At 46.7% G+C, this 25,864-nt stretch overlaps 1 protein-coding gene across 1 annotated transcript in view; it reads left to right on the top strand.

Moving 5' to 3' along the window:
* The window catches only part of LOC147751045 (collagen alpha-1(XIV) chain-like), a 525,617-nt gene that overhangs the window by 338,742 nt on the left and 161,011 nt on the right, over positions 1-25,864 (top strand). Inside the window, exons 5-6 of the mRNA XM_086932176.1 lie at positions 5,289-5,382; positions 12,172-12,345. Of these exons, the coding sequence (XP_086788302.1) occupies positions 5,289-5,382; positions 12,172-12,345 (268 nt within the window). The remainder of the gene's footprint in view (positions 1-5,288; positions 5,383-12,171; positions 12,346-25,864) is intronic.

Genomic DNA, 25,864 nt, shown 5'->3' with positions numbered 1-25,864 from the left:
ACGCTCACCACTTTGAAATGGTACCAGCCGCCACTGGTTGTAGGAGATTTGTCCAAGGTTGGCTGTTGTGCCATCAGTTAGATTAGCAACCCTAGAGAGGCTAGAGGAAGTAAGTGGCCTAAAGAAAATACCCTAAGGAATGCGCCTTAATTAGGCTCAATGAAGGAGTCTTCTTTAGGTGCCGTAATAACAACTGGGTAGTCAAAGGGGTCTTGAAGTTGAATAATGCGCAATCACTGGGAAAACCTTTGGGATGTATGCATAACCATGTGGTCTGTCTCACCAGCAAGACTTTTTGTGCTAAGTCCTGTGACCATCCAGAGTTAGTTTTAATATAATGCGTAGCTTTATTTTTCAGGGCCAAAAAGTCTTCACTGGAATTAGGGGATAGTGTGAGAACATCTTTAAGAATAATTGAGTAAGGCGTACATTCTGGGGGAAGTTTAGGGAATCTGGTAAGGGGTCTCACAGAGTCTTCCATTGAATTAGATTTGCCCCTGTCTTCTGTTGGAAGTGCCCTTATATAGCTTGTGACATACCCCTCCAAATTACACACTGGTCCCCAGCTCTATATACAGTTTCAGGTGTCTGGGACAACTGGGGTGGAAGCATCAAACTGTTCCTTGCCTACGTCTGCAACAGAGATGTTAGACATGGCATTATTTCCTGCATCATGAGGCAGCACATGTTTTAAGGCCTCTCATTTCATTTCCACCAAGTCAAGGCAAGCAATTAGAGAGCAAGCTTCACTTTTAATATATGCCTGCATGTCTCTAGGCAACTCTCCATACAAATGTTTACAGATTGTGGTCTTGGGGCTCAGTAGTCCCCTTTCCCCTCAAGGCATAAAGTAGCCATTACACTGGGAGGCCTTCACAAGTGATGGTTCTAAGTTGAGTAGCGTGCACCATTGCTTGTTTGCCAGTTAGTTTGGTGTGGGTTGCAATCTTAACTTTGTTTTGTGAATAAATGGAGTACTATGGCCTGGGCTGCTTTTCTCACCTGCCACTGCCAAATCTCTTGTATGGGCCTCTAGTGAAGCATTTGGAGAGAGGCTAGAACCTAGAGTGGAAACCTAGGGATGACTAGTATCTGAGTTAGAGACTAAGGGATCCGCTGGTACAGATGTGCAAGCCAGAGTGGGTGAGCCTAGGTTCATTGATTATGTTCTCTGAAAGGGCGATCTTCATGCTCACTGCCCCTATCGCCCTTTCCAGCATACCATCTATTGACATTAACTTCATGGACATTGTATGTGCAGTGTCTCCTCCCGGTAACTTCTTTTTACCCATCCTAGGTGCTGCTGCTGGAGCTTTTAAGCATGTGTTGATGCATCCTGCCCCTGGGCGCAAGGAAGCTGGGTGACGAAGTCCTACCCCAGCCAGTTGCAGCACAGTCAGAGCAGTCGATGCGGGCAGAGAAACCACCCTAATGTCTCAGATAGAACTCTAGACCTTAGAGTTCACGTAACATCAGTGATTTATTATGTGGTAGGATCAGTTGGAGCTTCGATCAGATGAGGCAATGTTGCTTCTTCTGTATGGGTCCTCCCTCAGTGCTGGTGGACTGGTGCCTGCTGGTGCTCTTGGTGAAACAAAACAAAATGGCAGGTAAGTACTTTGTTTCCAGTGAGGGATTAAATCAGAGATCTATTACTGCCCAGTGCACAAGTATCAGGGTGCTTGTGGAGGTGAACAGTCTGCTCTCTAGACTACAGTCATTGTGTGGCTATAAAAAGTGTACACAGTGCACCCATTGTATCTTATGCAGGAGTCCTCAAAGAAAAGTAGAGGATCCTCGTGCACCACAATGAGTTGCACGAACACTCAGTTGAAGAGCTTGTTAATTGGCTCTATGTACCTACGTCCCAATCACGGTTCAGTGGACAAACAGAGAGTTTCATAATGAAACAGAAAAAGGGAAACAAAAAAAGGACAAGAAGCTGCAAGGTTGCAAGGCTGCACAACAATGAAAGTGCAGCTGCCACCCGCTGTATCTTTACAGTAATTCAAGGAAGTATTGATTTCCCCTTCCCCCAAGCCTGCACCATTGCACACTGCTGCGAGAGCCACGCTCCGCCAGGAGCGTAGGTGGCAATGGTGTCTGACCGATGGGTACCTTCGAGGGGTAGATGGCGGGTTGGAATGGCAGGTTGGAAAGTCTTCCTTTTCCACTCCATGGTCCATCTGAGGTGGTATCCCAGCCTTGACTCCAGGCGACTCGGGGTGCTTCTTCTGATGTTGAATCCTGCATGTCTCTCCAAATGTGAAGTCGCGGAAAACCCCTCCTCCTTCTCCTTTTTGAGTTGCATGGTGAAAGTAATAGGAAAGTTCTTTTAAAAATCTGTGGTATTTTTTTTAACTACTAGTTTATCCTCTAGACGCATTTTATCAGGCAAATTGTTGAAAAGAATCTTAAATTTCTATAATGAATTAGACTGATATAAAGTTATTGTTGGAGGGAAAATCTGTTGAACAAACACCAAGAAGACATGTTGACAAAGCAATATAGGTTTATTACAATACTAAATAGAAGATCAGTCACTGCAGGAGAGATCAGTTCACCTCCGTGGAGATGCAACTTGATGTCTGGAGTTTTAGCTCAGAAGCAGCCCTATTTATTTCCCTAAACCACAAAGGAGTAGGTTAGAAGTTCATCACTGACGTAAGCAATGTTCACACAGGACATACAAGATAGCATCAGTAGATGTAGCAATTTCTTGGAAACAAAAGCAAATATAGGTGTGGGCCTCATGGCCCTCGCCTCACATGCTTATTGGAAACCCCCTCTGTGTGTTTTCCCTCCTTGAAACTTGATCAATAGTAATGACATTACAGATATACTTGTGTTTCTTCACAGCGAGCAATTATGTCTTTCTCAATGCGGATTGGCTACGCTTATTTGACCTTTTGTATGTGGTTTCTTCTATGAAGCCTAGACATTAAGGGGCCCATTAGGATGACGTGCGGACTTTGTCCGCCAGCCATCCCATTGCAAAAAAGGACCGCCCGCCATAAGGGCGGGGGTTCCGTGGGGGACAGTAGGATGCGCCCGCCACAGTGGCGGGCGCATCCAGCCTTACTGTCATTGTGGCGGGTGGTGCAGTCAGCACCGCTCGCCACAATGCCAGGAAGGCATGCTGTGCACTTCAATGCACAACATGCAATGCACAACATGGCAGGCACCGCGCAGTGCCTGCCATGTTGTGCATGGAACTGCAGGGGGGTACCATAGGTACCCCCCATGTGCACCCCCCACCCCCCTGAAGTCCCTGTGGGCCCGCAACGGGTCTCCAAAGCAGACTCCGTATGCCTTTCCTTGGCCGCCATGGAAAGGCCTTGGAAAATTCCCATTCTAATATGGCTGGCGGTGTCTGATAGACACCGCCACCATATAGAACCCTTTTCTGCCCGGTCGCAAGGCGACCGGGGTGGAAAAGCAGGGGACGGCCTTTCCGTCCGCTGCGGACCCCCCAGCCATAATAATATGCCGGGGGTCATTCTGGCACGGATGGTGGGCGGGTCCCCCCGCCAGGCCAGCAGTGGCTATCGCTGGCCTGGCGGGGGCGATCCGGTCCGGGACACTTCCCGGGAGTGCCTCGCTCGGATGATAGAGTAAACGCCGACAATTGATCAGAATGGTGCCAGGTGCCCACTGAATACGGAAATTGTTACCCACTGGTTCCATAAATCGTGACATGAGTGAAATTGTATGCTCGACCACAGGAGCATTGCCCAAAACTTTGAGGAGCCCACGTTGGCCCACGCAGTGACGGTTTCAGACGCCGACAGTTGTATTAATGTGCTTTCATTTCTTATCTGTCTTGACGAAGACCCCAACATGAGGCAAGAATAACCCTTAAACACATACGGGGGTCGAAACATAGACTACACCAACCCAACACACCATAGGACCCAACTAAATGGATTTGTCTAGCCTATGTGTGATGTGATTAGGGAATATGTGTACTAGCTTGAGTGTAAAGGCCTACTGATTTTAATGTGATGCTATCAATGTCACACCACCTTTACCCAGTCCCTAACAAACCCAATCACTTTCCTTCCTCTCCCCACTGAGAGCACCATTGATGTAATGATTTGAAAATTACGTACATTAACATTGAAAATCATAAGTTATTTCTGTGATGTAACAATTACAACTTACACGATTGCAAAAATAAATGCAATCAGACTTTGAATACTACAAGCTTTATTGTTCACTTTTGTTTATCAATGAATATTGATACATGTATGTGGTGAACGTCTGTATGGAGTAATACAGATTATTTGCTGGATAATTACGTAAACTCGGACCACTTTCCTTGTACTTAAGCCATCCTAATGGGGTCCTAAGTGTGAAATATGATTTCCAGCAAAAGTGGGCATTTGCTTCACCATGTTCAGAAGCAGGATGTGCATCTGGGTCAGTCCATCCTGTGTACGCACTTAATCAATGGGTGCATGTACCAGTAGCACAATTGCAAAGGAAACAGGCCCTAACATGATTGGCTTACTTCAGCCTATATTTCTAGTATATAGAGATTGTTGTAACCTATTTCTGTAGCCTCTGCCCTTAAGCACTGATGGTTTTTGAGCCTGGAGGGAGATATGATCTAGGTTTCATGCAATAGCTCAACTTACTGACTGCAAGATGTTTCTTGACCTCCTAATGAACAATGTGATCTGTTTATCTCTGCTAGACATATTGTTCTCCTATGTCGCTACTTCTGTGCAGAGGTCTGAATTTTTACAGGGGCCTAAAACTCTCTCTAATCTGAAAACTTTACATGGAAGTTTTAGGCCTGAGATCTGTGTGGGTCTGTGTGTAATGTTTGCATTTTTCCCTTCATCATTATTTTAATATCCCATTTAGAGAGATTCTATATATCTCCCTAAAGTTCTTCATAGAAAAGCTAATTAAGCCTGTCGTAGAATATTGAGTTTGGAAGAACATGTATGACTTGACAATTCCAGGTATAAAAAATCCATTTAGTACCAGAAAATTTCCATGATGTAAAAACAAATGGCTTAATCTACATAATGAAATTATATTGTGTTTAATATGCAGTATGATACGGGAGCTTCTCACTGATTATGCTGGGATACCTATGCCATTAGTGGTGAATTATTTGCCATTAAAATGTATATTGTGTATCTGAACAAAGGAACATTACAATATAAGCTAGCTTTGTATTCATGCAATGAATATAACTTTATGTTTGGTCATTTGACAGAAAATATTGCAGTTCTTTCTACCAGGCAGTAAACGTGTTTTTGCCGCCTTGACAGATAGTAATTCTGCTGACCGATGGGAAATCTGGTGACGCTGTCGAAGAGAAAGCCGAACAGCTGCAGGACAAGGGAGTGACAGTGTTTGCCATAGGTAGGTGGTCTTGTATGACAGGAGCAGCCACCTTTCACAAAAAACAATTTTTGTATCCTATGCTTGCTGTTTTTTTATGCATTCATTGCTTTTACCAAGATGATATGTGATGCAGGTGGTATCAGGGTATCGATTTCAATAATACCAGCCCCATAAACCCCATGCATGTTCCTATAAACAATAAATTAAACACATTTGTGACGTCATGTCTTATGACATGCATTGTATCCTAAGGCCCTGCAAAGAATGCCCTTGAATCCAACATTGCCAAACCTATGAAATTTTGGAGGGGTTAGATTTCAAACAGCTCACTCACAGATGTGGACGTCCCCCACTCTCTCTAAACTTACGTAGTGGGAGTAAAATACTGGGGCCGCTCCAGTGGTAGCCTATGCGGCTTACTTGGCCTCTGAGATGCTGGTTCCCAACTTTGCATGGTGCCGGATCTTCAAGCATTTGCATATATTTCATTACCGCAACTCACAGTGACTGAATCCCTTTACTGCTTTGCACAAAGTGCTTTCCCCAAAGTAGGCTTTGTCAAGATAAAGCAGAAACAATGACTGGAGTATTTTGTATCCAGCTTTCAGACTCATTTGGGGCCACTATTTCTGGGACCTCTGGTTCCAATCCACATTGATTTACTAAAATATTCCTATATGTCTTAAAGTTCTCTTCTCGTAAACTGTTTTGTTACTTGGGGAAGTGATGTGGCCTAACAGCTGGAGCTGTTGACCTTGGAACAGGGTAACCAGCCTCTAATACAAGCCTCAGCTCAACATTCTGAGATTCTGAGCAAATCAACCAACCTACCCATTCCTGAAAACATGTGATTCTCAATAGTGCGCTCACAACGTGCATGTCACCCCCAACCAAAGTATTTATTTTATTTATTTATTTTAGGGTTTTATAGAGCACGAACCATACCTGTGAGGGTATCAGAGCGCTTTACAGGAATTAAAGAGAGTAAACAAAGGCCTTTAGGAGGGGAGGATACAGTTGGGATAAAAAGGGAGATACAATGTTCAAAGAAGGAGGCAGTTATGATCCCAGGGTACCTGTGTGGGAAAAAAACAGGTGGAAACATTTAAGACAATCTCAGTGTGGGTAGGTATCTTCCAGAGAGACCTTGGATAAGGCCAAAATAGTGGGTGGAACAGGGTCTTTGAGGTGCAATTAATGCTCGCGTTAGGGGAGGAATTTACCCATAAGGAAAGTTTTGGCCTCTTTTTTGGAGCGAGCCAGAGAAGGAAGTCTTCTGATGGCGGGCAGGAGTGAGTTCCAAATTCTTGGAGCTGCCTCAGAGAAGGACCGATTGTAGGTCTTTTTTTCTGCAAGCATGCCGGTTGGAGCAAAAGGTCTCTGGCAGATCGGGAATTTCTGGCTCCTCTGGATATCATGAGTGTCTGGGCCAGAAATGCTGGGGAATTGGAGTATAGGGCCTTGTGGGAGATGCAAGCCAGCTGTTCTCTTCTGCTTACCAATTCCACCAATTTAGCTCTTTGCTTAAGGGGTTGGTGGGTGGGTTTCTGCGAGGAGTTGTCCCATGCATGGCCGAGGAATGAGGAGGTTGATCCTTCCCATGCATTGCTTTAAAACCCCTCAGGCGCTTGCCTTCTGATGACGCCACTCCAGCGAGATGTACCACCATTTGGCGGCCTTCTTCTTGCTCCTGCACGTAGTGTGACAAATGGCGCACCTCTGCTACGTACCGGCTGCGTCATCTCAGAAAAGCGCTCTAATGCCCTTGGGCAAAGTTTGTGCTATATAAAACTGAAAAAATAGAAATAAACATTAAATGATAACTCCACAACAAATGTTTAATGCAGGACATACTAGTGGGCATTCACAAACGATTACTTGGCCAGGACAGGACCGGGAAGACAAATCATCCCTGGCAGCTGGACCAGCCCGGGGGCGGGTGGGTGTAGTGGTTGCTTACTTACTCGTGCTCATCGCGTGGTGTGTCACGCGATGTGCACGCATTCAATATGTTATGGTTTGATTATGCATCCACGCGCGATGTGGTCGCATGCAATGTGTTATCGTTTGATTATGCATCGCGCTCTATGATTTATGGAAAAGAAAGGTAGAATTGTTGCGTTCAGATGTAAACCCGAAAGCCTTTGGGGAAAAGGACATCAACATGATTGGGTATTTTGAGGGTTTAGTACAATGTTTAGGTAGAGAAACTGTTACCAAAATTTATGTTGCTGAGAAAGGCAAAAATATAGTTGGCTGGAAGGATCTTGCCCGTATGGGTTTATATTTGGTTCCCGGGGATGACAATCCAGTTAAGGTTGGGGAACTTCCTGTGTCAAGTGTGGAGTGCATGTCTGATGGTCAAACCTTTGATTCTAAACAAATTATGGAGGAGTTTAAACCTGTGTTCAGTGACAAAGTAGGGAGTGTAGAGGGTTTTGAGCATAAAATAAGATTGGTCCCTGGAGCTCAACTTGTAGCTCATAAAGTTCGATCTGTCCCTTTGAGTGTACATGCAGAGTTAGAAAGTTCTTTAAAAGAATTGTGTGAGCAAGGGATCATTCAGCCAGTTGATTCTTCACAGTGGGTGGCTGCAATCGTGGTCGCTCGCAAAAAGACCGGCGAAATTAGGCTCTGTGCGGATTTACGCGGTTTAAACAAAAATATTATTGTCGATTGCCACCCTCTACCAAAGATCCAGGAACTACTTGCTAATCTTGGTGGAGCTAGGTGGTTCTCATTGATCGACTTAAAATCGGCTTATCATCAGGTCGCTTTATCAAAAGAATCTCAGGAGTTGACTACTTTTATCACCCCGTTCGGAGCGTTTACATTTTTACGCCTTCCTTTTAGTTTAGCTTCGGCTGGAAGTGTCATCCAGAAGCTCATGGATTCCCTTTTCAGTGAGGTGGTTGGAGTTCAGGCTTTCCTGGATGACATTTTGATTTATGCTAAGTCTTTAGAAGAGCATAATGCAATTTTGAGACGGGTTCTCACCATTTTAATGTCTAAAAAGATGACTGTACGTGGGGACAAGTGTAAATTTGCTGTTAAAGAGCTAGATTATTTGGGCCATACCATATCCCGTGAGGGGATTAAACCAAAGTTCTCGGTGATTAGAGCCATAGAAGATGCCAAGCCTCCATCTGATAAGGATTCTCTCAGATCTTTTCTCGGTCTGGCAGAGTACTACGCTAGATTCGTACCTGCTTATTCTCAATTAGTTGAACCCCTTCGCGGCTTATTGAGGAAAGGTTGCAACTTTGCTTGGTCCCCTGATTTAGATAAAGTTTTTAGTGAAGTTAAAAAATTGATCGTACCTGCTTAAGCTCTTCACTCTTTCAGGGATGATTGTCTTTCTGTCATAACAGTTGATGCAAGTATTACTTTCTTGGGTGCAGTATTAACTCAGAAAGTAGGAGGCAACGAACAGACAGTGGCTTTTTTCTTCGCGTTCGCTTAAGTTGTTTGAGACTAGGTATAGCACCATTGAAAGGGAGGCGTTAGCTTGTGTATGGGCAGTTCAGAAATTTAGAACGTATATTTGGGGTCGGAAATTTGAGCTAGTTACCGACCATAAGCCCCTTATCTATATTTTTAATAAGATAAATTCTTCATGTATGTCGGCTAGATTGATGAGGTTGGTTTCTAAGTTATAGGAATTTCATTTTGATGTCAAACACATTAGTGGTGGTAAAAATTTTAGGGCCGACTGTCTTTCGAGACTTTCCATGACGAAGGATGATGATGAGGATATCTCTGCTGAGGATATCGAATGTGTCACCATGGTGGATGCTGTTGGTGAGTTAACTACTGTTTTATCTGAGAATGATTGGAAGTCTGCATGTGAGGGTGATCCTCTGCTTCAAAAGGTTATCCACTATTCAACTCTTAGGTGACCGGAGCCTAGGTGTTTGGAGGGTGAATTACGTAGATTCTCGCAGATTTCTGATGACCTCTCAGTTGAGAATAATATTGTTCGCAGATGTGACAAATGTATTCCTCCATTCAAATTACGCCCTTTGATCATAGGTGAAGCCCACAAAGGTCATTTAGGGATTACCAAAACCATTATGAGTATTAAGGAACACTACTGGTGGCCCTCTTTGGATGTACAGGTTAGGAAATTAATTGATTCTTGTCCAGGATGCCTTGTCTCTGATAAACATTGGTATACAATGAAAGTCCCTTTATCTCCAACTGAATTTCCACATGTAGCGTGGGAAAAAGTCGGTATTGATTTTTCAGGTCCTTATTCTGTTTTAGACCAGGAGTGCAAATATGTTATTTTATTGGTTGATTATTATTCTAAGTGGATGTATCATGAATTTATTAAAACGCACTATTCCGACTCTACTATTTCATTTTTTAAAAGAATTTTTGATGTAGAAGGTGCCCCTAAGGTGCTTGTTAGCGACAATGGCACTCATTTCGTTTCTGATAAGATGAGGAAGTTTCTTAGTGATTTAGACATTAAACAACTTAAGGTTGCTTTATATTCCCCATCTTCTAATGGTTTAGTAGAAAGAGGGAATAAAGTGATTAAGGAGGGCATTCAAACGGCGTTGTCTTGTGGAATGAATGTGATTAATTTCATTAGAGAAAAGGTATGGCATTACAACACTTCTCCACACTGTACTACAGGAGTCTCTTCTTTTACTTTGTTGAGGAACAGAGGTTCTCATTCTAATTTGTTTCCTTCCTGGCTTCAGGATTTATCCGGGGACAAGGAAATTGATCTGGGCGCTATTCGCAAAAGAGTGGATGCCAAACAAATGCATATGAGAAAGAGTTTTGATTCAAAGTGTAATGCTGTTCCTGTTGATATTTCCATGGGTGACTGGGTTTTGATCAAAAAGCCTGTCAAGGTTAAAAAAGGGGGAGTCTAAGTTCTTTCAACCCTTAAAGGTTCTTAAGGTTAGTAAGGGTGCTGCTTTCATCGATGGTAAGGGTTGGTGGAACAAACGTCACCTTGTAAAAGTTTCTCATCATCAAGCGAACATCATTAGAGATAAGAGGAATGAACCTGTTGAGGATCTTGATTGGAGCCATTGGTTGAATACTCCTGTTAATGTGAACAAAACTGTTGATTCACATGTTCAACCTTCCAATGTTTGTGTTCAATCTCCCAATGCTTCCTCTTCACAGGTTATTTCTTCTCATGGCAGAGCCATCAGAGCACCTAGGAAGTTCGATGGTTTTGTCAGATATTGAAGTTTGATGGTCCTTTCTGATGTAGATCATTTGTATTTATATTTCTTTTGTTTTTCTATTTATTTTTGCAAGGGGGAAGGTGGTGTAGTGGTTGCTTACTTACTCGTGCTCATTGCGCGGTGTGTCGCGCAATGCGCACGCATTCAATATGTTATGGTTTGATTATGCATCCACGCGCGATGTGGTCGCATGCAATGTGTTATTGTTTGATTATGCATCCACGCGCGATGTGTCCGTTCGGTGGTTGCCTTCAACGTGTGGTTAGTCACCGTTGAGGTTTGCCTCTGGACAGAAGCATCGCGCATCGGGTGAAGTTTACAACCTTATGGAATAAACCTATCTACAACTACTCTACGTTTTCCTGTGGATTCTTCCATACCACAGTGGGGGAGGGCTATGAGTACTACTACCGAACGCTTTTGTTACGGGGGCCGGATATTGTAGCACTGCTGCAAAACCGGCCCCCACCCTTCTGCCCCTCCTGGAAAATGCCTGGCGCCCGCTACGGCCAGTCCGGCCCTGTTCTTGGCCAATTCACACCCAGTAAACACTTAAATGTTTTCTCCTGTGAAGGGCAGGCTTCAATCAGTTTCCAGGTGGGACTGGGAAGGGAACACCCTCAAAACTGGTAGGTATAAAGGAAGAGTTTTGTTCCACTACAAACAAATACTTTCCCAACTACAAAAAAATCATATCAATTGCTGCAATGAAATACATTTTTGCTTTTGTAATTGTTCACTTTTTATTTTTTTGTATGTGAAAACGGCTTTTCTGTGACGTAAATAGGAATTCCTAAAAGATTTCCACTAGTAGTTTGGGGAACCTACTCCTTGGGACCTGAAACTGTCACAGCTTTCCTGGGGACTCGGGGAACCCTCTGTTAAATCCAAAAAGCAAAAAAATCACACAAGTGTACTGAAAGCATAGGAAGGGATTAACAATAGCAAATATCTAAATACTTTTACTGAGTCGAGCCCACGGAGCGGCCCTCATACCTGACTTCATGCCACGAGCTGCTTTTCTGCTGTGAGGTCATAAAAGGAGTTGCTCTTGCTACAGCTGCGTCACAATGGAAGCTGGCCTGACGCAAATTTACCAACTCAGAGCTAAACGTACTCCTGTAATGTCACAATGGAAACCGCCCTTTCTAGAGTGTGGCAGGGAGCCTTCTGTGCCACGGCTTCTCTCTCCCCTTTACCTTGTAAACAAATATCAGCCCCTTGCAGGCACCTCTATACTGGTCTGGTGTACAGTGGGCAGGGCTGCTCGAGGGGACATCCTGCCCGGGCTGCTCGAGGGGACATCCTGCCCCGGCTGCTCGATAAACAGCCAGCTTGGACAGGCACTTATCAAGGGTGTCAGGGGCACAGGTGCAGGCAAGGAAATGGCCCTTTGACTGCTGTAGGAGTAATACAATGCAGCATTACTGCTCAGGTACCTTGGTTTCGCTGTCAACAACAATCTTTCTTATAAAACGCTAAACATAGTTCCACGTTCTTATACCTTAATGTGTAGCACGACGCCTCGTTCTGCTCTAGCTGTCCTGCCAATATGTTCCACAGTTACTAATAGTTTTTCCCCTCTTCCCAATAGGAATCAAAAATGCAGACCGGGCAGAGCTGAAGAGAATCGCCTCCGAGCCTTTTGACGAGCACGTGATGTACGTGGACAGCTTCCAGGCCCTCGAAAACGTACTGCCGAAGATCACAAGAAGGATCTGCTTCACAGCTTCGGAACCCCCAAAACCCATCAAGCAGTTTTCGGGCCGTAAGTTAGAAATTGCATTGGGTGTCGGTGAGATGTGACTTGAGTTGTATTGGACTTCTGTGGTGTGTGCAAGCTATAATGACGGTGTTTAAGTCTTTGCCAAGTCGATATACTGGGAACGAAATGTCAACATTCCAGCAGCAATACAGGCAAGAAAAAGATCGTTATCCTGCAGTGCCACCTTGTGGTTGCATGAGGGCAGTGACTAGCCCTTGTTCAACAAGAGGCCTTTCCTGGTTGCTGTTTACAGATGATAGAGTTGCATTGCCATCCTCGTCCGTCTTCCTCGTCGGAGTCACTAAGGAGCACCCTGTGTTCCAGGCACAGCATTTACCCATAAATTAAAAGGTCATCACCCATGGTACGACGGGAGTCTCAACGAAGATAGACGAGACATGCGAATGGCAGAACGGACCTGGAGATCAGCCCCCTCTGCAATGCACCTAAAAGATCTGAAGAAAAAGAGAAACGCCTACTTCAGGAAAATAAAACGCTCAAAATCGGACTTCTTCAGCCTCCAACTCGACCAAGCAAAAAACCGCCCGAGAAAACTGTTCGAGCTAATCAAGTCACAATCAAAAGAGCAACCGCAACCACTAAACACTGGCCGTGAGGCACCCTCCTGTGAAGACTTCGCTGCTTTCTTTATCCAAAAAACCGACAAAATAAAAAGCGATCTCCTCATTGACGCAAGCCTCTACTCCAAACCCCAATGCCTAGCACCCACTGAACCAAAAAACAATGCTACATGGTCAACCTTCAGCATATACTCGGAAGAAGAAATTGGCAAACTGCTCAGCACCCTGAAACCATCCAATCACCTCTCGGACCCCCTCCCTGCCTCCGCAGTAAAAGACTTTACCCCTTTTCTTCTCCCTCTCTGGACTAAAATTATCAACAGCTCTCTCCAACAAGGCAGCATACCTGACTCCCTCAAAGTTGGCCAGGTCACACCTCTACTAAAGAAACCTACAGCCGACCCCTCGGACCTCAACAATTACCGTCCCATCACCAATATCCCCACTCTCGCCAAACTGCTGGAAAAATGCGCACAACTACAATTGTCTAAACACATTGAGCAATTCGATCTCCTCAACCCTCACCAGTCAGGCTTCCGAGCAGGACACAGCACAGAAACTGCTATGACTCACATAATTGACGACGCACTTCAAATGCTAGACCAAAACGACACCTGCCTCCTCATCCTTCTTGATCTCTCCTCAGCATTCGACACCGTCAAACATGAGAATCTACTAGAACTACTAAACACAAGAATGGGCCTATCTGGAACTGTCCTCAAGTGGTTCACTTCCTTTCTTCACAACAGGTCGCAAAAATTCAAGAGCAACAACCTGATGTCCTCGCCAATACCTGTAACGCTAGGCGTCCCCCAAGGATCTTCTCTATCCCCAACTTTGTTCAACCTAGTCATGGAGCCTCTCACCACCTTGCTACAAGCATCCAATGTACGCTTTCACATGTACGCTGATGACACCCAACTTTACCTCAAATTACAATCACCCAATGACATCCTGCTCCTGAACACAACGATCAGTTGCACCCAATCCTGGCTTGCCGATAACCACCTCAAACTCAATGCCCTGAAAACAGAGTTCCTTCTGATCTCACCTCCAGCTAAGATATCAACCACTCAACATTGGCTTAAGCACCTAACTGCACTCGATGTCCAACCCACCATCGTGGACTCAGCAAAATCTTTAGGCATAACTCTCGACACTAATCTCAACATGCAGCAACATATCAGCAAGGCAACAAAGGGAGCGAACTTCCAGATCAATACTCTGAGGAAACTCAAACCCTACCTCCCGGCCAAAGACTTCCAAACTGCAGTACAAGCACTAGTCATCCCACAAATTGAATACGGCAGCACCGCCCTCTGCGGACTCCCCCTAACTACAACCGCACCACTAAAAGCTTCTCTAAATGCTGCAGCGAGACTCATCACTGGGTCAAAAAAGTACTCCCACATTACCCCTGACCTGAAATCCCTGAATTGGCTGCCTTTTGAAGGCAGAATACAGCTGAAAATCGCCTGCATGACACACAAGGCGGTACACCTAAACTCACCCGGCTACCTCGCTCAGAAGTTGACAATCTCTGGGGGAATTAGAAACACGAGAGGCACAAACAATCTCCTGCTAAAACCTCGAAGATTTCGGAAGGAAAAAACATACAAGCGCTCCTTCTCAGGAATGGCGCCTAGGATCTGGAACTCACTCCCTCCCGAAACCAGGCTGATCTCCTCCACTACACTCTTTAAAAAAGAAGTAAAAGCTATCCTCATGGCTAAATACACTTGAGCTGCTATCTCGAATCCCATTAACACCTTGCACCGTTCTGTATTACATGTTTGATTCTTGACTTATTTGTATGAGTTGTTGTATCATCCACATGAGTGGTTGTGTCACTTAGTAGTACTATTATACTGTGATTTATTGAGTTACTCGTCTGAATATGCTCCCCCTTGCACCCTTCTATGTAAAGCTTGATTAGCCTGTTTGACTTTGCTCCCTCATGTACCCGTCTATGTAAAGCGCTCTGATATCTGTGAAGATCTTGTTTGCGCTATATAAAACTCTTTAAATAAATAAATAAATAAATATGGCCGCCTGACAGGAAGTACCTGCCACCTGACCTATAAGGGTGGGACAAACACAAGAAACCTCCTGAAATACTATACTAGGAAGACTATGACTCAGAGTAATGAATGAACATTACCGGTAAGTAACCGAGTCATTAGTCTCTGTAGCAAAGAAAAGAAAGAGAAGGAGAGAAATACAGTGAGCAGACTAAAGAAAGAGCCACAGTGGGGCCCAGTAAGAGTGAAGGGCTACATAGGGCGAAAGCATTTTGAAAGGGCGGATGGACCATTTTACACAGGGACTGGGTGGGGCAGGGTAACAAGACTAGAGTAGTAGAATCCAGATATAACCATAGAGGTCTTCTTACAACGTCCAGTGGGTAAACTGCTTTGAGTGTACACTAAATTTTTCATAAAAGGGTCCCATGTGTCAGGAATTAAATCCTCCCACTGCCGTGGTTTTAGGATCTGCCGTGCAGACCGCCAACTGGGAAGAGGTGGAGGGGTTGCTGTGATATATCGGGATCACTGGACCCTCACCTGTGAACACCTGGATGAGCTGGTGGAGGCAGAACTTCTCCACTTTTGTTTGGAGCTCACTCCGCATTTTACCCTAGGTGGCACGCTAATTTACCGTCCCCCAGGTTATGTTGGAAACTTTATTGGAACCCTGGAGGAGGTCATCGTGCCACGAGCTCTACGGTTTCCCCGCTTCCTTCTGCTGGGCGATTTTAACATTCATGAGGATGTTGGGAATACCACTGCAGCCACTCGTCTCAGTGAGACCTTTAGTATGGCTCACCTTACTCAATGGGTGGACGCTCCTACGCATGTGGGTGGTCATGTCCTTGATTTGGTTTGCACCAACTTTGACATCAGTATGTCCCCCCCCTTGCCTATGCTGTGGTCCGACCATTGTTTGATTAAGTTCGCTTGGCAGTTAGATAAGGACCTGAGAAAAACTCCTTCTTTGGTACATAGGCCACGAATTAATCTGGTATCATTATCTGAGTCTCTTTCTCACACCCGTCCGGGTCCGACGACGGACACGGAAGTGGCGGTTGATGCTCTCAATCTTTGGATTGCGAATGGCTCCGCTGCCTCCACTAATGTGGGAGGTATCCGCCGGATGCGATCAAGACCCTCTCAACCGTGGTTCACGCATGCTCTGCGGGAACAGAAGTTGGTCTGTAAGAAACTAGAGAGAGCCTGGAGATACGCCTATCTGCCAGCCGATAAGAAGACTTTACGGGCAGCACAAAAGGAATATTATGCTGCGATTAAGGCAGCTAAAAGCAGATACTATTCGGACAGAATCGAGAAGGCGGATAACAACAGTAAAGAGATCTTCTCGATTGTCCAAAAATTTTTATCTCCTTGCGCCGCCCAATCCTTGCTCCCTTCTTCTGCACCATGGTGTGAAGAATTGTCCTGTTACTTTACGGACAAAATTAAAAAAATCCAACTGGACCTGGAAGTGGCTCAAAAGTCCTTTGCGACCTCATCTGTCTTTTCATTATCTGATAGTCAATGTCTAGAGGCTCAGTTTGCTGCCTTCCGGCCGGCATCGGAATCTGACATACGGCAAATCCTGGTGGCTTTAAAGTCCGGATCTCCCTCGGACCCTTGTCCTGCCAGGGTTCTGGGAGGGATAGTAGACACCATTGCTCAAGAGGTAACTCAGATCGTCAACCTCTCCCTTTCCACTGCCTCGATCCCGAGAAGCTGGAAGGAGGCAAAACTGCTCCCGCTGCTAAAAAAGGCAGGTCTAGATCCATTAATACCATCGAGCTATCGGCCTATCTCACTGCTGCCAGCTCTGGCGAAGGTGTGTGAGAAGGTGGCTTTCAAACAGCTGGATAGCTTCATCGAGTCCTCTCACGCCCTACATCCTGCTCATTCGGGGTTCAGGGCGGCCTACAGTACTGAGACGGCACTGGTTGAGGTTTCTGAGGCAGTCCGGGAGTGCTTGGACGGGGGCGGCAGAGCGGTCCTAATTTTATTGGACCTCTCTGCTGCCTTCGATACGGTGCCCCATGCCTTGCTTATTGCAAGACTGGGAGCCGTTGGCATTTCAGGGCTGGTCCTCGACTGGCTTTCATCGTTTTTGAGCGATAGAACTCAGCAGGTTTGGATGCCCCCTCACTCTTCGGCCCCAAAGAGACTGACAACTGGAGTTCCGCAGGGGTCTACGTTGAGCCCTTTATTGTTTAACGTTTATATGACCCCCCTACTCTACCTGGCGGAACAGCTGGGAGCCAAAATAATGGCCTATGCTGACGACACACAGCTACTTTTCACCTGGCCTAAGGGTGTGTTGGATCCATCAGCAATCCAGCTCTGTTTGTCAGAAGTCTTTCGGTGGCTTGCACAAGTCCAGCTTAAGTGCAACGAAGACAAGTCTGAGGTTCTGTTTTTTGGCACCTTCCCTATCAACTTCAAGGACCAGATTTGGCCCTCAGACCTACCCTGCCCTAGTGCGATGGGAGGCCCAGCTAAGAACTTGGGGGTTTGGTTCGGCCAGGACCTGAAGTTTTCGGATCATGTAAAAAAACTAACTGGCATCTGCTTTGGTACTTTGCAAACCCTGAGAAGATTTTTCCCTCTCCTCCCCAGGGCTGCTAAGGAAACTGTTCTTCGAGCCCTGATTCTGTCTCGGCTCGATTATGCTAACGCCTTATTTAGCGGCCTGCCGGGGTATATGATCCATCGCCTTCAGGTGATACAAAATGCTGCAGTACGTCTGCTTTTCTCGCTCCCCAGGAGGACGAGCGTGCGGAGCCACTTACGTAGCCTGCATTGGCTCCCGATACCACACCGAATTCTGTTTAAAATTCTTGTGTTGGCATTTAGAGCAGCTCATGGTCAGGGACCGATGTATTTGCAGAAACGATTCTCATTTTATATTCCCAATCGTGCCCTGCGATCGGCCAACCAATGCCAATTGGTTGTTCCCAAATATAGATATGCTCGACTGGGAGGCCAATCTATCTCAGTTAAGGCAGCTTACGCTTGGAATGCCCTCCCCCTATACCTTAGAGCCTCTCCAACCATTACTGTTTTCAAGAAAGATCTTAAGACTCACCTTTTTAACGCCCCACTATAACAGACTTGCTCCTGATCTATCACTCAAGAGGTTAAACTACTCACCGCGCCAGGATACCCCGTGGTAATAGAGCGCGCTATAAAAGTTTTAAAATAAAATAAATAAATAAAATATTGGGATGTTTTACTTAGAGAGGTAAGGGGTCTCTCCATTCGCGGCAGGCATGACTCACCGGTGGGGTGGGAGGGAGGGGACAGGAAGCAGGCAGCCAGGCTCCCAGTTCCAACCCCTAAACCAATCACAACGCTGCGTTATGATTGGTCGGGCCGCCGCCCAGACAGGGGCTAATGGCCTGGCCATGTTCTCCGTGTAGGCTGCAGCCTACACGGAGAAGGGCAGAGTGGACATGACTGACTGGTTTGGTCGGCCCCAGAGGGCCGACCGAACTAGTCATGTGGACTCAGGAGTGGGCACACCACTCCTCCCCTGCACAATCCTGCTTGCAGAACAGCCCGGCCCACCCACAGCCAAACCCTTCCGCTTTCTCGCAGTGCGAGAAGCAGAAACATAAAATGGTAGTTATTAACTTTTTGTGTTTCTGCTTCTCGCACTGCGACAAAGCAGGGGTGCAACGCTCCTCCGCCCTAGTGGAGGAGCCACCCCTAGGTCTCTCGCATTGACGGCTGATGATCACAATGATGGAAAACAATGTTGTGAAGCCGTGATCGGACCAATGTGGTTTGGGCAGATCAATGGAACCTACAAACATGGCGGTGTGTGTGCAGTCTATTTTTTTCTGGGACTGTGAGACAGGTAGAATCACCGGGTGAAACAAGTGATTTGGTGGGGCCTTTGGCCACCCAAGTAGTACAGAGGGCATTGTGATCACAAGCCTTGAACGCAGAGATATATTTGATACAGCTTTAGAGTGACAGGCGTGTCAAAGTGAAACCAGACTCACCCATTTTCATGAAACAGCATTTTCCATTAGAATAAAAAAAAAACACTATTTTTTTAAATGTTTACATTTCTCATAACCTACAAGTTAGTGCAGTTGAAGTAAATATGGGACGTCTACCGATATCCACCATTTTCACAAAGAATATCGGGGAAGAATCATTTTTACTCAAAAACACTTTCTAAACAAGCATTTACAATGCAACGGTCTCGCCTTTGCAAAAGTTAGAGCTACATAAATCTGGAGCTCCTGATGATCCTTGCCCACCTAAACTATGGAAATTAATGTCAGAAGCAATCGCAGTTCCCCTCTTACACATATGGAACACGTCCATTGCAACGGGCACGTTTCCGGACTGTTGGAAACAGGCCACGCTTCTTCCGCTGAAAAAAAAACCTCAAGGTGTACCGGATGACCTGAGCAATCTCCGACCCATTTCTCTCCTTGCAGCCCCCGGTAAAATGCTTGAAAAACTGATCCAACGGCAGTTAAATAATTTTATTGAAGAAAGCGGTGCCCTACATGAAACTCAATCTGGCTTTAGAGCCGGCTTCAGCACTGAGACGGCCCTCATCGAGGTTGCCGAGTCTATCAGGTGGTCCTTAGATTCAGGGGCATCAGCTATGCTGGTGCTCCTGGATCTATCAGCTGCTTTCGATACTGTAGATCACAGCAGACTGTTGACCCGACTTAAGGACATTGGCCTTGGAGACAAAGCACTTAACTGGCTACTCTCCTACCTCACCAATCGCTCCCAGAAAGTGGCCCTGGGTCCCTTCTCTTCTGGACCAAAAAACCTTTGGTGTGGCGTCCCACAGGGGTCGGCACTCAGCCCCCTGTTGTTCAATGTCTATTTGGCCCCGCTTTTCACCTTGATTGCCAAATGGGGGGTCAAGGCAATATCCTATGCGGACGACACTCAATTAGTCTTCCCATATTCAGACACATCTGAGGCAGCCTTCAGCAAAATCAGGGGCTGTCTTCAAGACGTAGCCAAATGGATGAACACCAACAAGCTCAAAATGAATGCGAGCAAAACGGAGGTGCTATTCTTCGGTAATCTCAAACATCCCCCCCCGAATCTGTGGTGGCCAACGGAAATGGGCCCTGCCCCATCTCCCGGAACCCATGCAAAAAATCTCGGAGTAAAATGGGATGAGAACCTGTCTTTCCTGCCGCATATACAACAGCTCACCGCTGGCTGCCTGCATAAACTCAGAAATTTGCGGAAACTTCTGCCCCTGCTACCAGTCGAATGTCGAAAAACGGTCGTTCACGCAACAATCACATCTCGACTCGACTATTCTAATGGCCTCTATCTTGGTCTACCCAAATATGCGGTGCAACGCTTACAGATCGTGCAGAATGCGGCTGCGAGATTGATAAAACGTGTCCCTTTTAGGCAGCACATCTCTCCGCATCTGCACGAGCTGCATTGGCTGCCAGTGGCAAGCAGAATTAAGTTCAAAGTGCTGACCCTGGCTTTCAGAGCACTAAAAGTCCCAATTATCTAAAACTCCGACTCCCTCGCTACCACCAAAAACGAGAGCTGCGCTCAAACTCCTTGCTCAAGCTTACGGTACCGCGCGGGAGGAAAGCTAGACTTGGAGGCAGATCCTTTTCGGCCGGCACGGCAAAACTTTGGAATACTTTGCCACCTGCCATCCAATCCGCCACCTCAGAAGCCAGCTTTAGGAAACTCCTAAAAACATGGATTTTTACTCAATAATCCTGTTCTTTCTCCTTACTACTCACTCTTGCTGTAGGACTCGCTAGCGCCGGGACACCTCCCCAGAGGTAGCTGTTCGCGCTTAACAAGCTTCTGTATTATTATTATTATTATTGGCATTGTAAATGCCAACATTTTTATTTATGTGTTGATTTTGATAACAGATAAATAAATGGCATTGTCATTTACAATGCCAATAGCTTAATATCTCGCAAATGCCACACACAAAGACACAGACCCACACACACACACAGAGCCCACACACACACACACACAGAGCCACACACACACACACAGAGCCACATACACACACAGACCCACACACACACACACACACACCCACACACAGACACACACACACACAGACCCCCCCCCCCCCACACACAGACACACACACACACAGAGGCGCACACACACACATTTTTATTTATGTGTTGGTTTTGAAAACCGATAAATAAATGGAATTGTCATTTACAATGCCAATAGCTTAATCTCTCGCAAATGCCACACACCAAGACACAGACCCACACACCCATACGGAGCCCCACACACACACACACACAGCCACACACACACACCGAGCCACACACACACACACAGAGCCGCACACACACACAGACCCACACACACACACAGACCCCCACACACACAGACCCACACACACAAACACAGAACCACACACAGACACACACACAGACCCCCCTACATACACACAGACACACACAGCCACACACACACACAGAGGCGCACACACACACACAGAGCCACACACACACAGACCCACACACACACAGAGGCGCACACACACACACAGAGCCACACACACACAGACCCACACACACACACAGACCACACACACACACACATAGACGCCCCCCCACACACACAGACCCATACAAACACACAGACCCACACACACACAGACCCCCCCACACACAGACAGACCCACACACAGACAGACACACACAGACACACACACACACACACACACACACACACAGACACCCCCCACACACACACACATTGAAAATGCAATAGGTCTCGCCTTTGATTAAGTTAAAGCCATTTGCTTTGCTAATGGTATTGTATAGCAAAGCAAATGGCTTTAACTTAATGAAAAAAGACCTATTGCATTTTTACATGCTTGTTTCCCTCTGTCACTTTAGCCCAAGCCTCACACCAGCAGCCCTCAGGTTGACTTTATCCTAGAGGGATTCTTGGCTCCACCCCTACATACATGCTAGGTACACTTATGTACATCTAGTTAGGGTTGCATCGTAGGAGTAAGCATTATTACTGTCATGCATTTTATAAACTTGCCTGTATGCATTGTTTTAGCACGATGGTAGGAATCTACCATTCTTTTACAGTTAGTGCTTCTAATCATTTATATATGTTTCTGTCTAATGGTTGTTTCAGCAGACCTGTTTTACACTAGAATGACGCTTTCACCGGGCACACACACCACCAGCTGTCAGTGCACGCTTACACCAGGCACACACACCACCAGCTGTCAGTGCACGCTTCCACCAGGCACACACATCACCAGCTTAATCTCTCGCAAATGCCACACACAAAGACACAGACCCACACAAACACACACAGAGCCCACACACACACACACACAGAGCCACACACACACACACACACAGAGCCACATACACACACAGACCCACACACACACACACACACACCCACACACAGACACACACACACACAGACCCCCCCCCACACACACAGACACACACAGCCACACACACACACAGAGGCGCACACACACACATTTTTATTTATGTGTTGGTTTTGAAAACCGATAAAGAAATGGAATTGTCATTTACAATGCCAATAGCTTAATCTCTCGCAAATGCCACACACCAAGACACAGACCCACACACCCATACGGAGCCCCACACACACACACACACACAGCCACACACACACACAGAGCCACACACACACACAGAGCCGCACACACACACAGACCCACACACACACACAGACCCACACACACACAGACCCACACACACAAACACAGAACCACACACAGACACACACACAGACCCCCCTACATACACACAGACACACACAGCCACACACACACACAGAGGCGCACACATACACACACAGAGCCACACACACACAGACCCACACACACACAGACCACACACACACACACACACACATAGACGCCACCACACACACACAGACCCATACAAACACACAGACCCACACACACACACACACAGACCCCCCCACACACAGACAGACCCACACACAGACAGACAGACACACACAGACACACACACACACACACACACACAGACCCCCCCCACACACACACACATTGAAAATGCAATAGGTCTCGCCTTTGATTAAGTTAAAGCCATTTGCTTTGCTAATGGTATTGTATAGCAAAGCAAATGGCTTTAACTTAATGAAAAAAGACCTATTGCATTTTTACATGCTTGTTTCCCTCTGTCACTTTAGCCCAAGCCTCCCAGGACAGTGTTGTCTCTGCACACAGTAAATGCAAATAGCAAGTGAAGTGAGAAAATAAATGTACTAGTGTGAAAGAGAAACAGTTCATGTGTAAATCGCACTGTTTCCCTCGAGATCAGTGTCCCTCCAGGGCACTCGAAAAAATAGTTCATTAATTTATTCGAAAAAGGTAATCAGGGTTCTCTTATGTGGTTGATTTCATTCTTTTTATTTTTGTTGATTCATCACATTATTACTTTCATAATGTTCAGGCAAGTGGCCCGGTGGCCCAATGGATTTCGGGCTTTGCCCTTCCTCGGGGGCCGTGTGGTTTTCTGAAAGTGACCAAGTACAATATCAAATCAATTGTTCATTCAAAATACATGTGGTACACAAGTTAATCAAGTATAACGCATTTGTCATCATGCATAAGGGAGAGAGGGGGAGAGTCCAGTGTGAGTCATCAGGTATAACACGTATTATCGTCATGCATATCAAAAGGTGAAAGAGTCACAGTGTGACACAGAGTAACAGAATACGTGAACTGGATGTGTCCACAAAGGTGCCATTCGTGAAACGATGAGGATGGTGGTGTGAGCGCTTAGTGTGACGGTACTATTCGTAAACACGTGCTCCCGTTCTGACAGTGAGTAACATGCAGTGGCTACTATATAGCAATTCTAACCTGATACAAGTGTGAATCTGATTCTTTTGGCAGGTTACTACGAGCCTGTAAAAAAAGTTAAACCTGGTCAAGTTAGCGGTTCAACACAGTAGCGTGTTCGCTGTTATATCCAAATGGACTAGCGGTATCCATTTAAAAAAAGTATAGCTTACCGGAAAGTGAAAGACTATGGAGTTCCGCCCTCGGGAATTCGAAAAGTTCAGGATTCCGAAGATGTTCGTATGCTGGATGCTGTGCTCTAAATGGACGTGCAAGGTCATGTGATATGGCAAATGTTTTCCGTGCCCCGATTGACTGAAAAATGGTCACGTATGATCGCGAGTGTTCTTGAACAAGAATAGCTATTGAGGTGTGCTTAATCCGAGCAATGGTCGGCATAAGATAGCGGAAATAATATCTCAATTCATGAACCTGTTGAAAAGTTCATTGATAAACATCATCAACCACTCGTACAAAGAATTCCCACTTACATAAAAGACACTACCCACTTTTTTAACATACTGGAAGACCACAAAACATCATTTACTTCCAACATGATTCTAACCAGCATTGATGTGAAAGCATTATACACTTCAATCCCTCACGATTTGGGGTTGGCAGCTTTGGAGAACATTCTACTTGACTGTGAAAAGAAGTGTTAGACGGGGACCTGGAGGGTCGGCCGAGGACAAGGGGAGAGGCCTCCGGGGAGGACTGTCCCCCAGCGATCGTACAGACAAGTAACTTCCCCCCCACAGATGGACACCACACAAGGATAAGGTTAACGCTTTTTATATGCAGTTCTTGAAGCAAAGTATCACAGTACAGTGAGAACAGGACACGAGGGTCCTCTCAATTCTAGTCTCTGGAAGGGAAAGGGGGTAGCGGGAAAGTCTTGGTACCAATCTGGTATTGAGGTGGAGTGATGGGTAGCTCACAATCCTCGAGCTCGGAGTTCTAGAAGGTCAGGCCGCGGCAGCGCCAGCAGGTCCCGATGCGGATGTAGGTTGCAGAGGGCCGCGGCAGCGCCAGCAGGTCCCGACGAGGATGTAGGTTGCAAAGGGCCGCAGCAGCGCCAGCAGGTCCTGACGAGGATGTAGGTTGCAAAGGGCCGCGGCAGCGCCAGCAGGTCCCGACGAGGATGTAGGTTGCAAAGGGCCGCGGCAGCGCCAGCAGGTCCCAACGAGGATGAAGGTTGCAGAAAGCCGCGGCAGCGCCAGCAGGCAGGACGACGGTTCACAAGGCAGGGCTGCGGCAGCGCCAGCAGTCCGTCAAGGATGAGTTCTTCACGGTGTCTCTCGACTCCAGGATACAACTGCCTTCCTGCTCTGGAGCTGCCCCAGTTATAGGTCTGGCGCCCTTTGATGTCCGGACCCTCGCACTTGGAGGTCGGGAGGTCCGGGATGAGGGAGTCCAGACACCCAGCAGGGGGGTGGAGCCAGCGCCCGGTGAGGCTGGGGGCGATCGGCACCTGGCAGGGGAGAGCCATCGACACTCCTCTCTCCCATTGACCTGCCAAGTGGTCCGTTCACCTCCTGGGTGGATGGTGGTGCCGGGATGTCGGGGCCTGGCCAGACCCAGGGTTGGGGTCGAGCTGAGGCCACGCGGCCTCGTGGTGCAGTGTCCAAGATGGCAGCTGGGCCGGGCAATGATGCTGACGGTGGCCCGGGCCAGTGATACAGAGATGTCCGGCAGCAGGCATCCCGTAGGGGACGGGTTGCGGGTTGCTTCTGTGGGTCGTTGGGGTTGTTCTTCGGGTAGCACCTGGAGAGCCGGTGTCCGGGCTCTGTCATGCGGGGGGGAGCGAGCCCTTCCTGAGGCCTGTCCAACATGCGTCCCCCCCAGCTGAAGGCGGGGAGAGTCACCCATCCTCTTGGGGACTCTCCTCGTCGAGGCGGAAAAAGCGTGACAGGCCATCCGCGTTGGCATGGTCCTGGCCAGGGCGATGCTCCACAGTGAAGTCCATCCCCTGCAGGGAAATGGACCATCGCAACAGTTTGAGATTCTCCCCCCGCATCTGCATCAACCATTGCAGGGGTCGA

The sequence above is a fragment of the Lissotriton vulgaris genome, chromosome 1_1 (genome assembly GCF_964263255.1).
Source record: "Lissotriton vulgaris chromosome 1_1, aLisVul1.2, whole genome shotgun sequence".
NCBI lineage: Eukaryota > Metazoa > Chordata > Amphibia > Caudata > Salamandridae > Lissotriton > Lissotriton vulgaris.
This window is presented reverse-complemented; position numbering and strand designations above follow the sequence as displayed.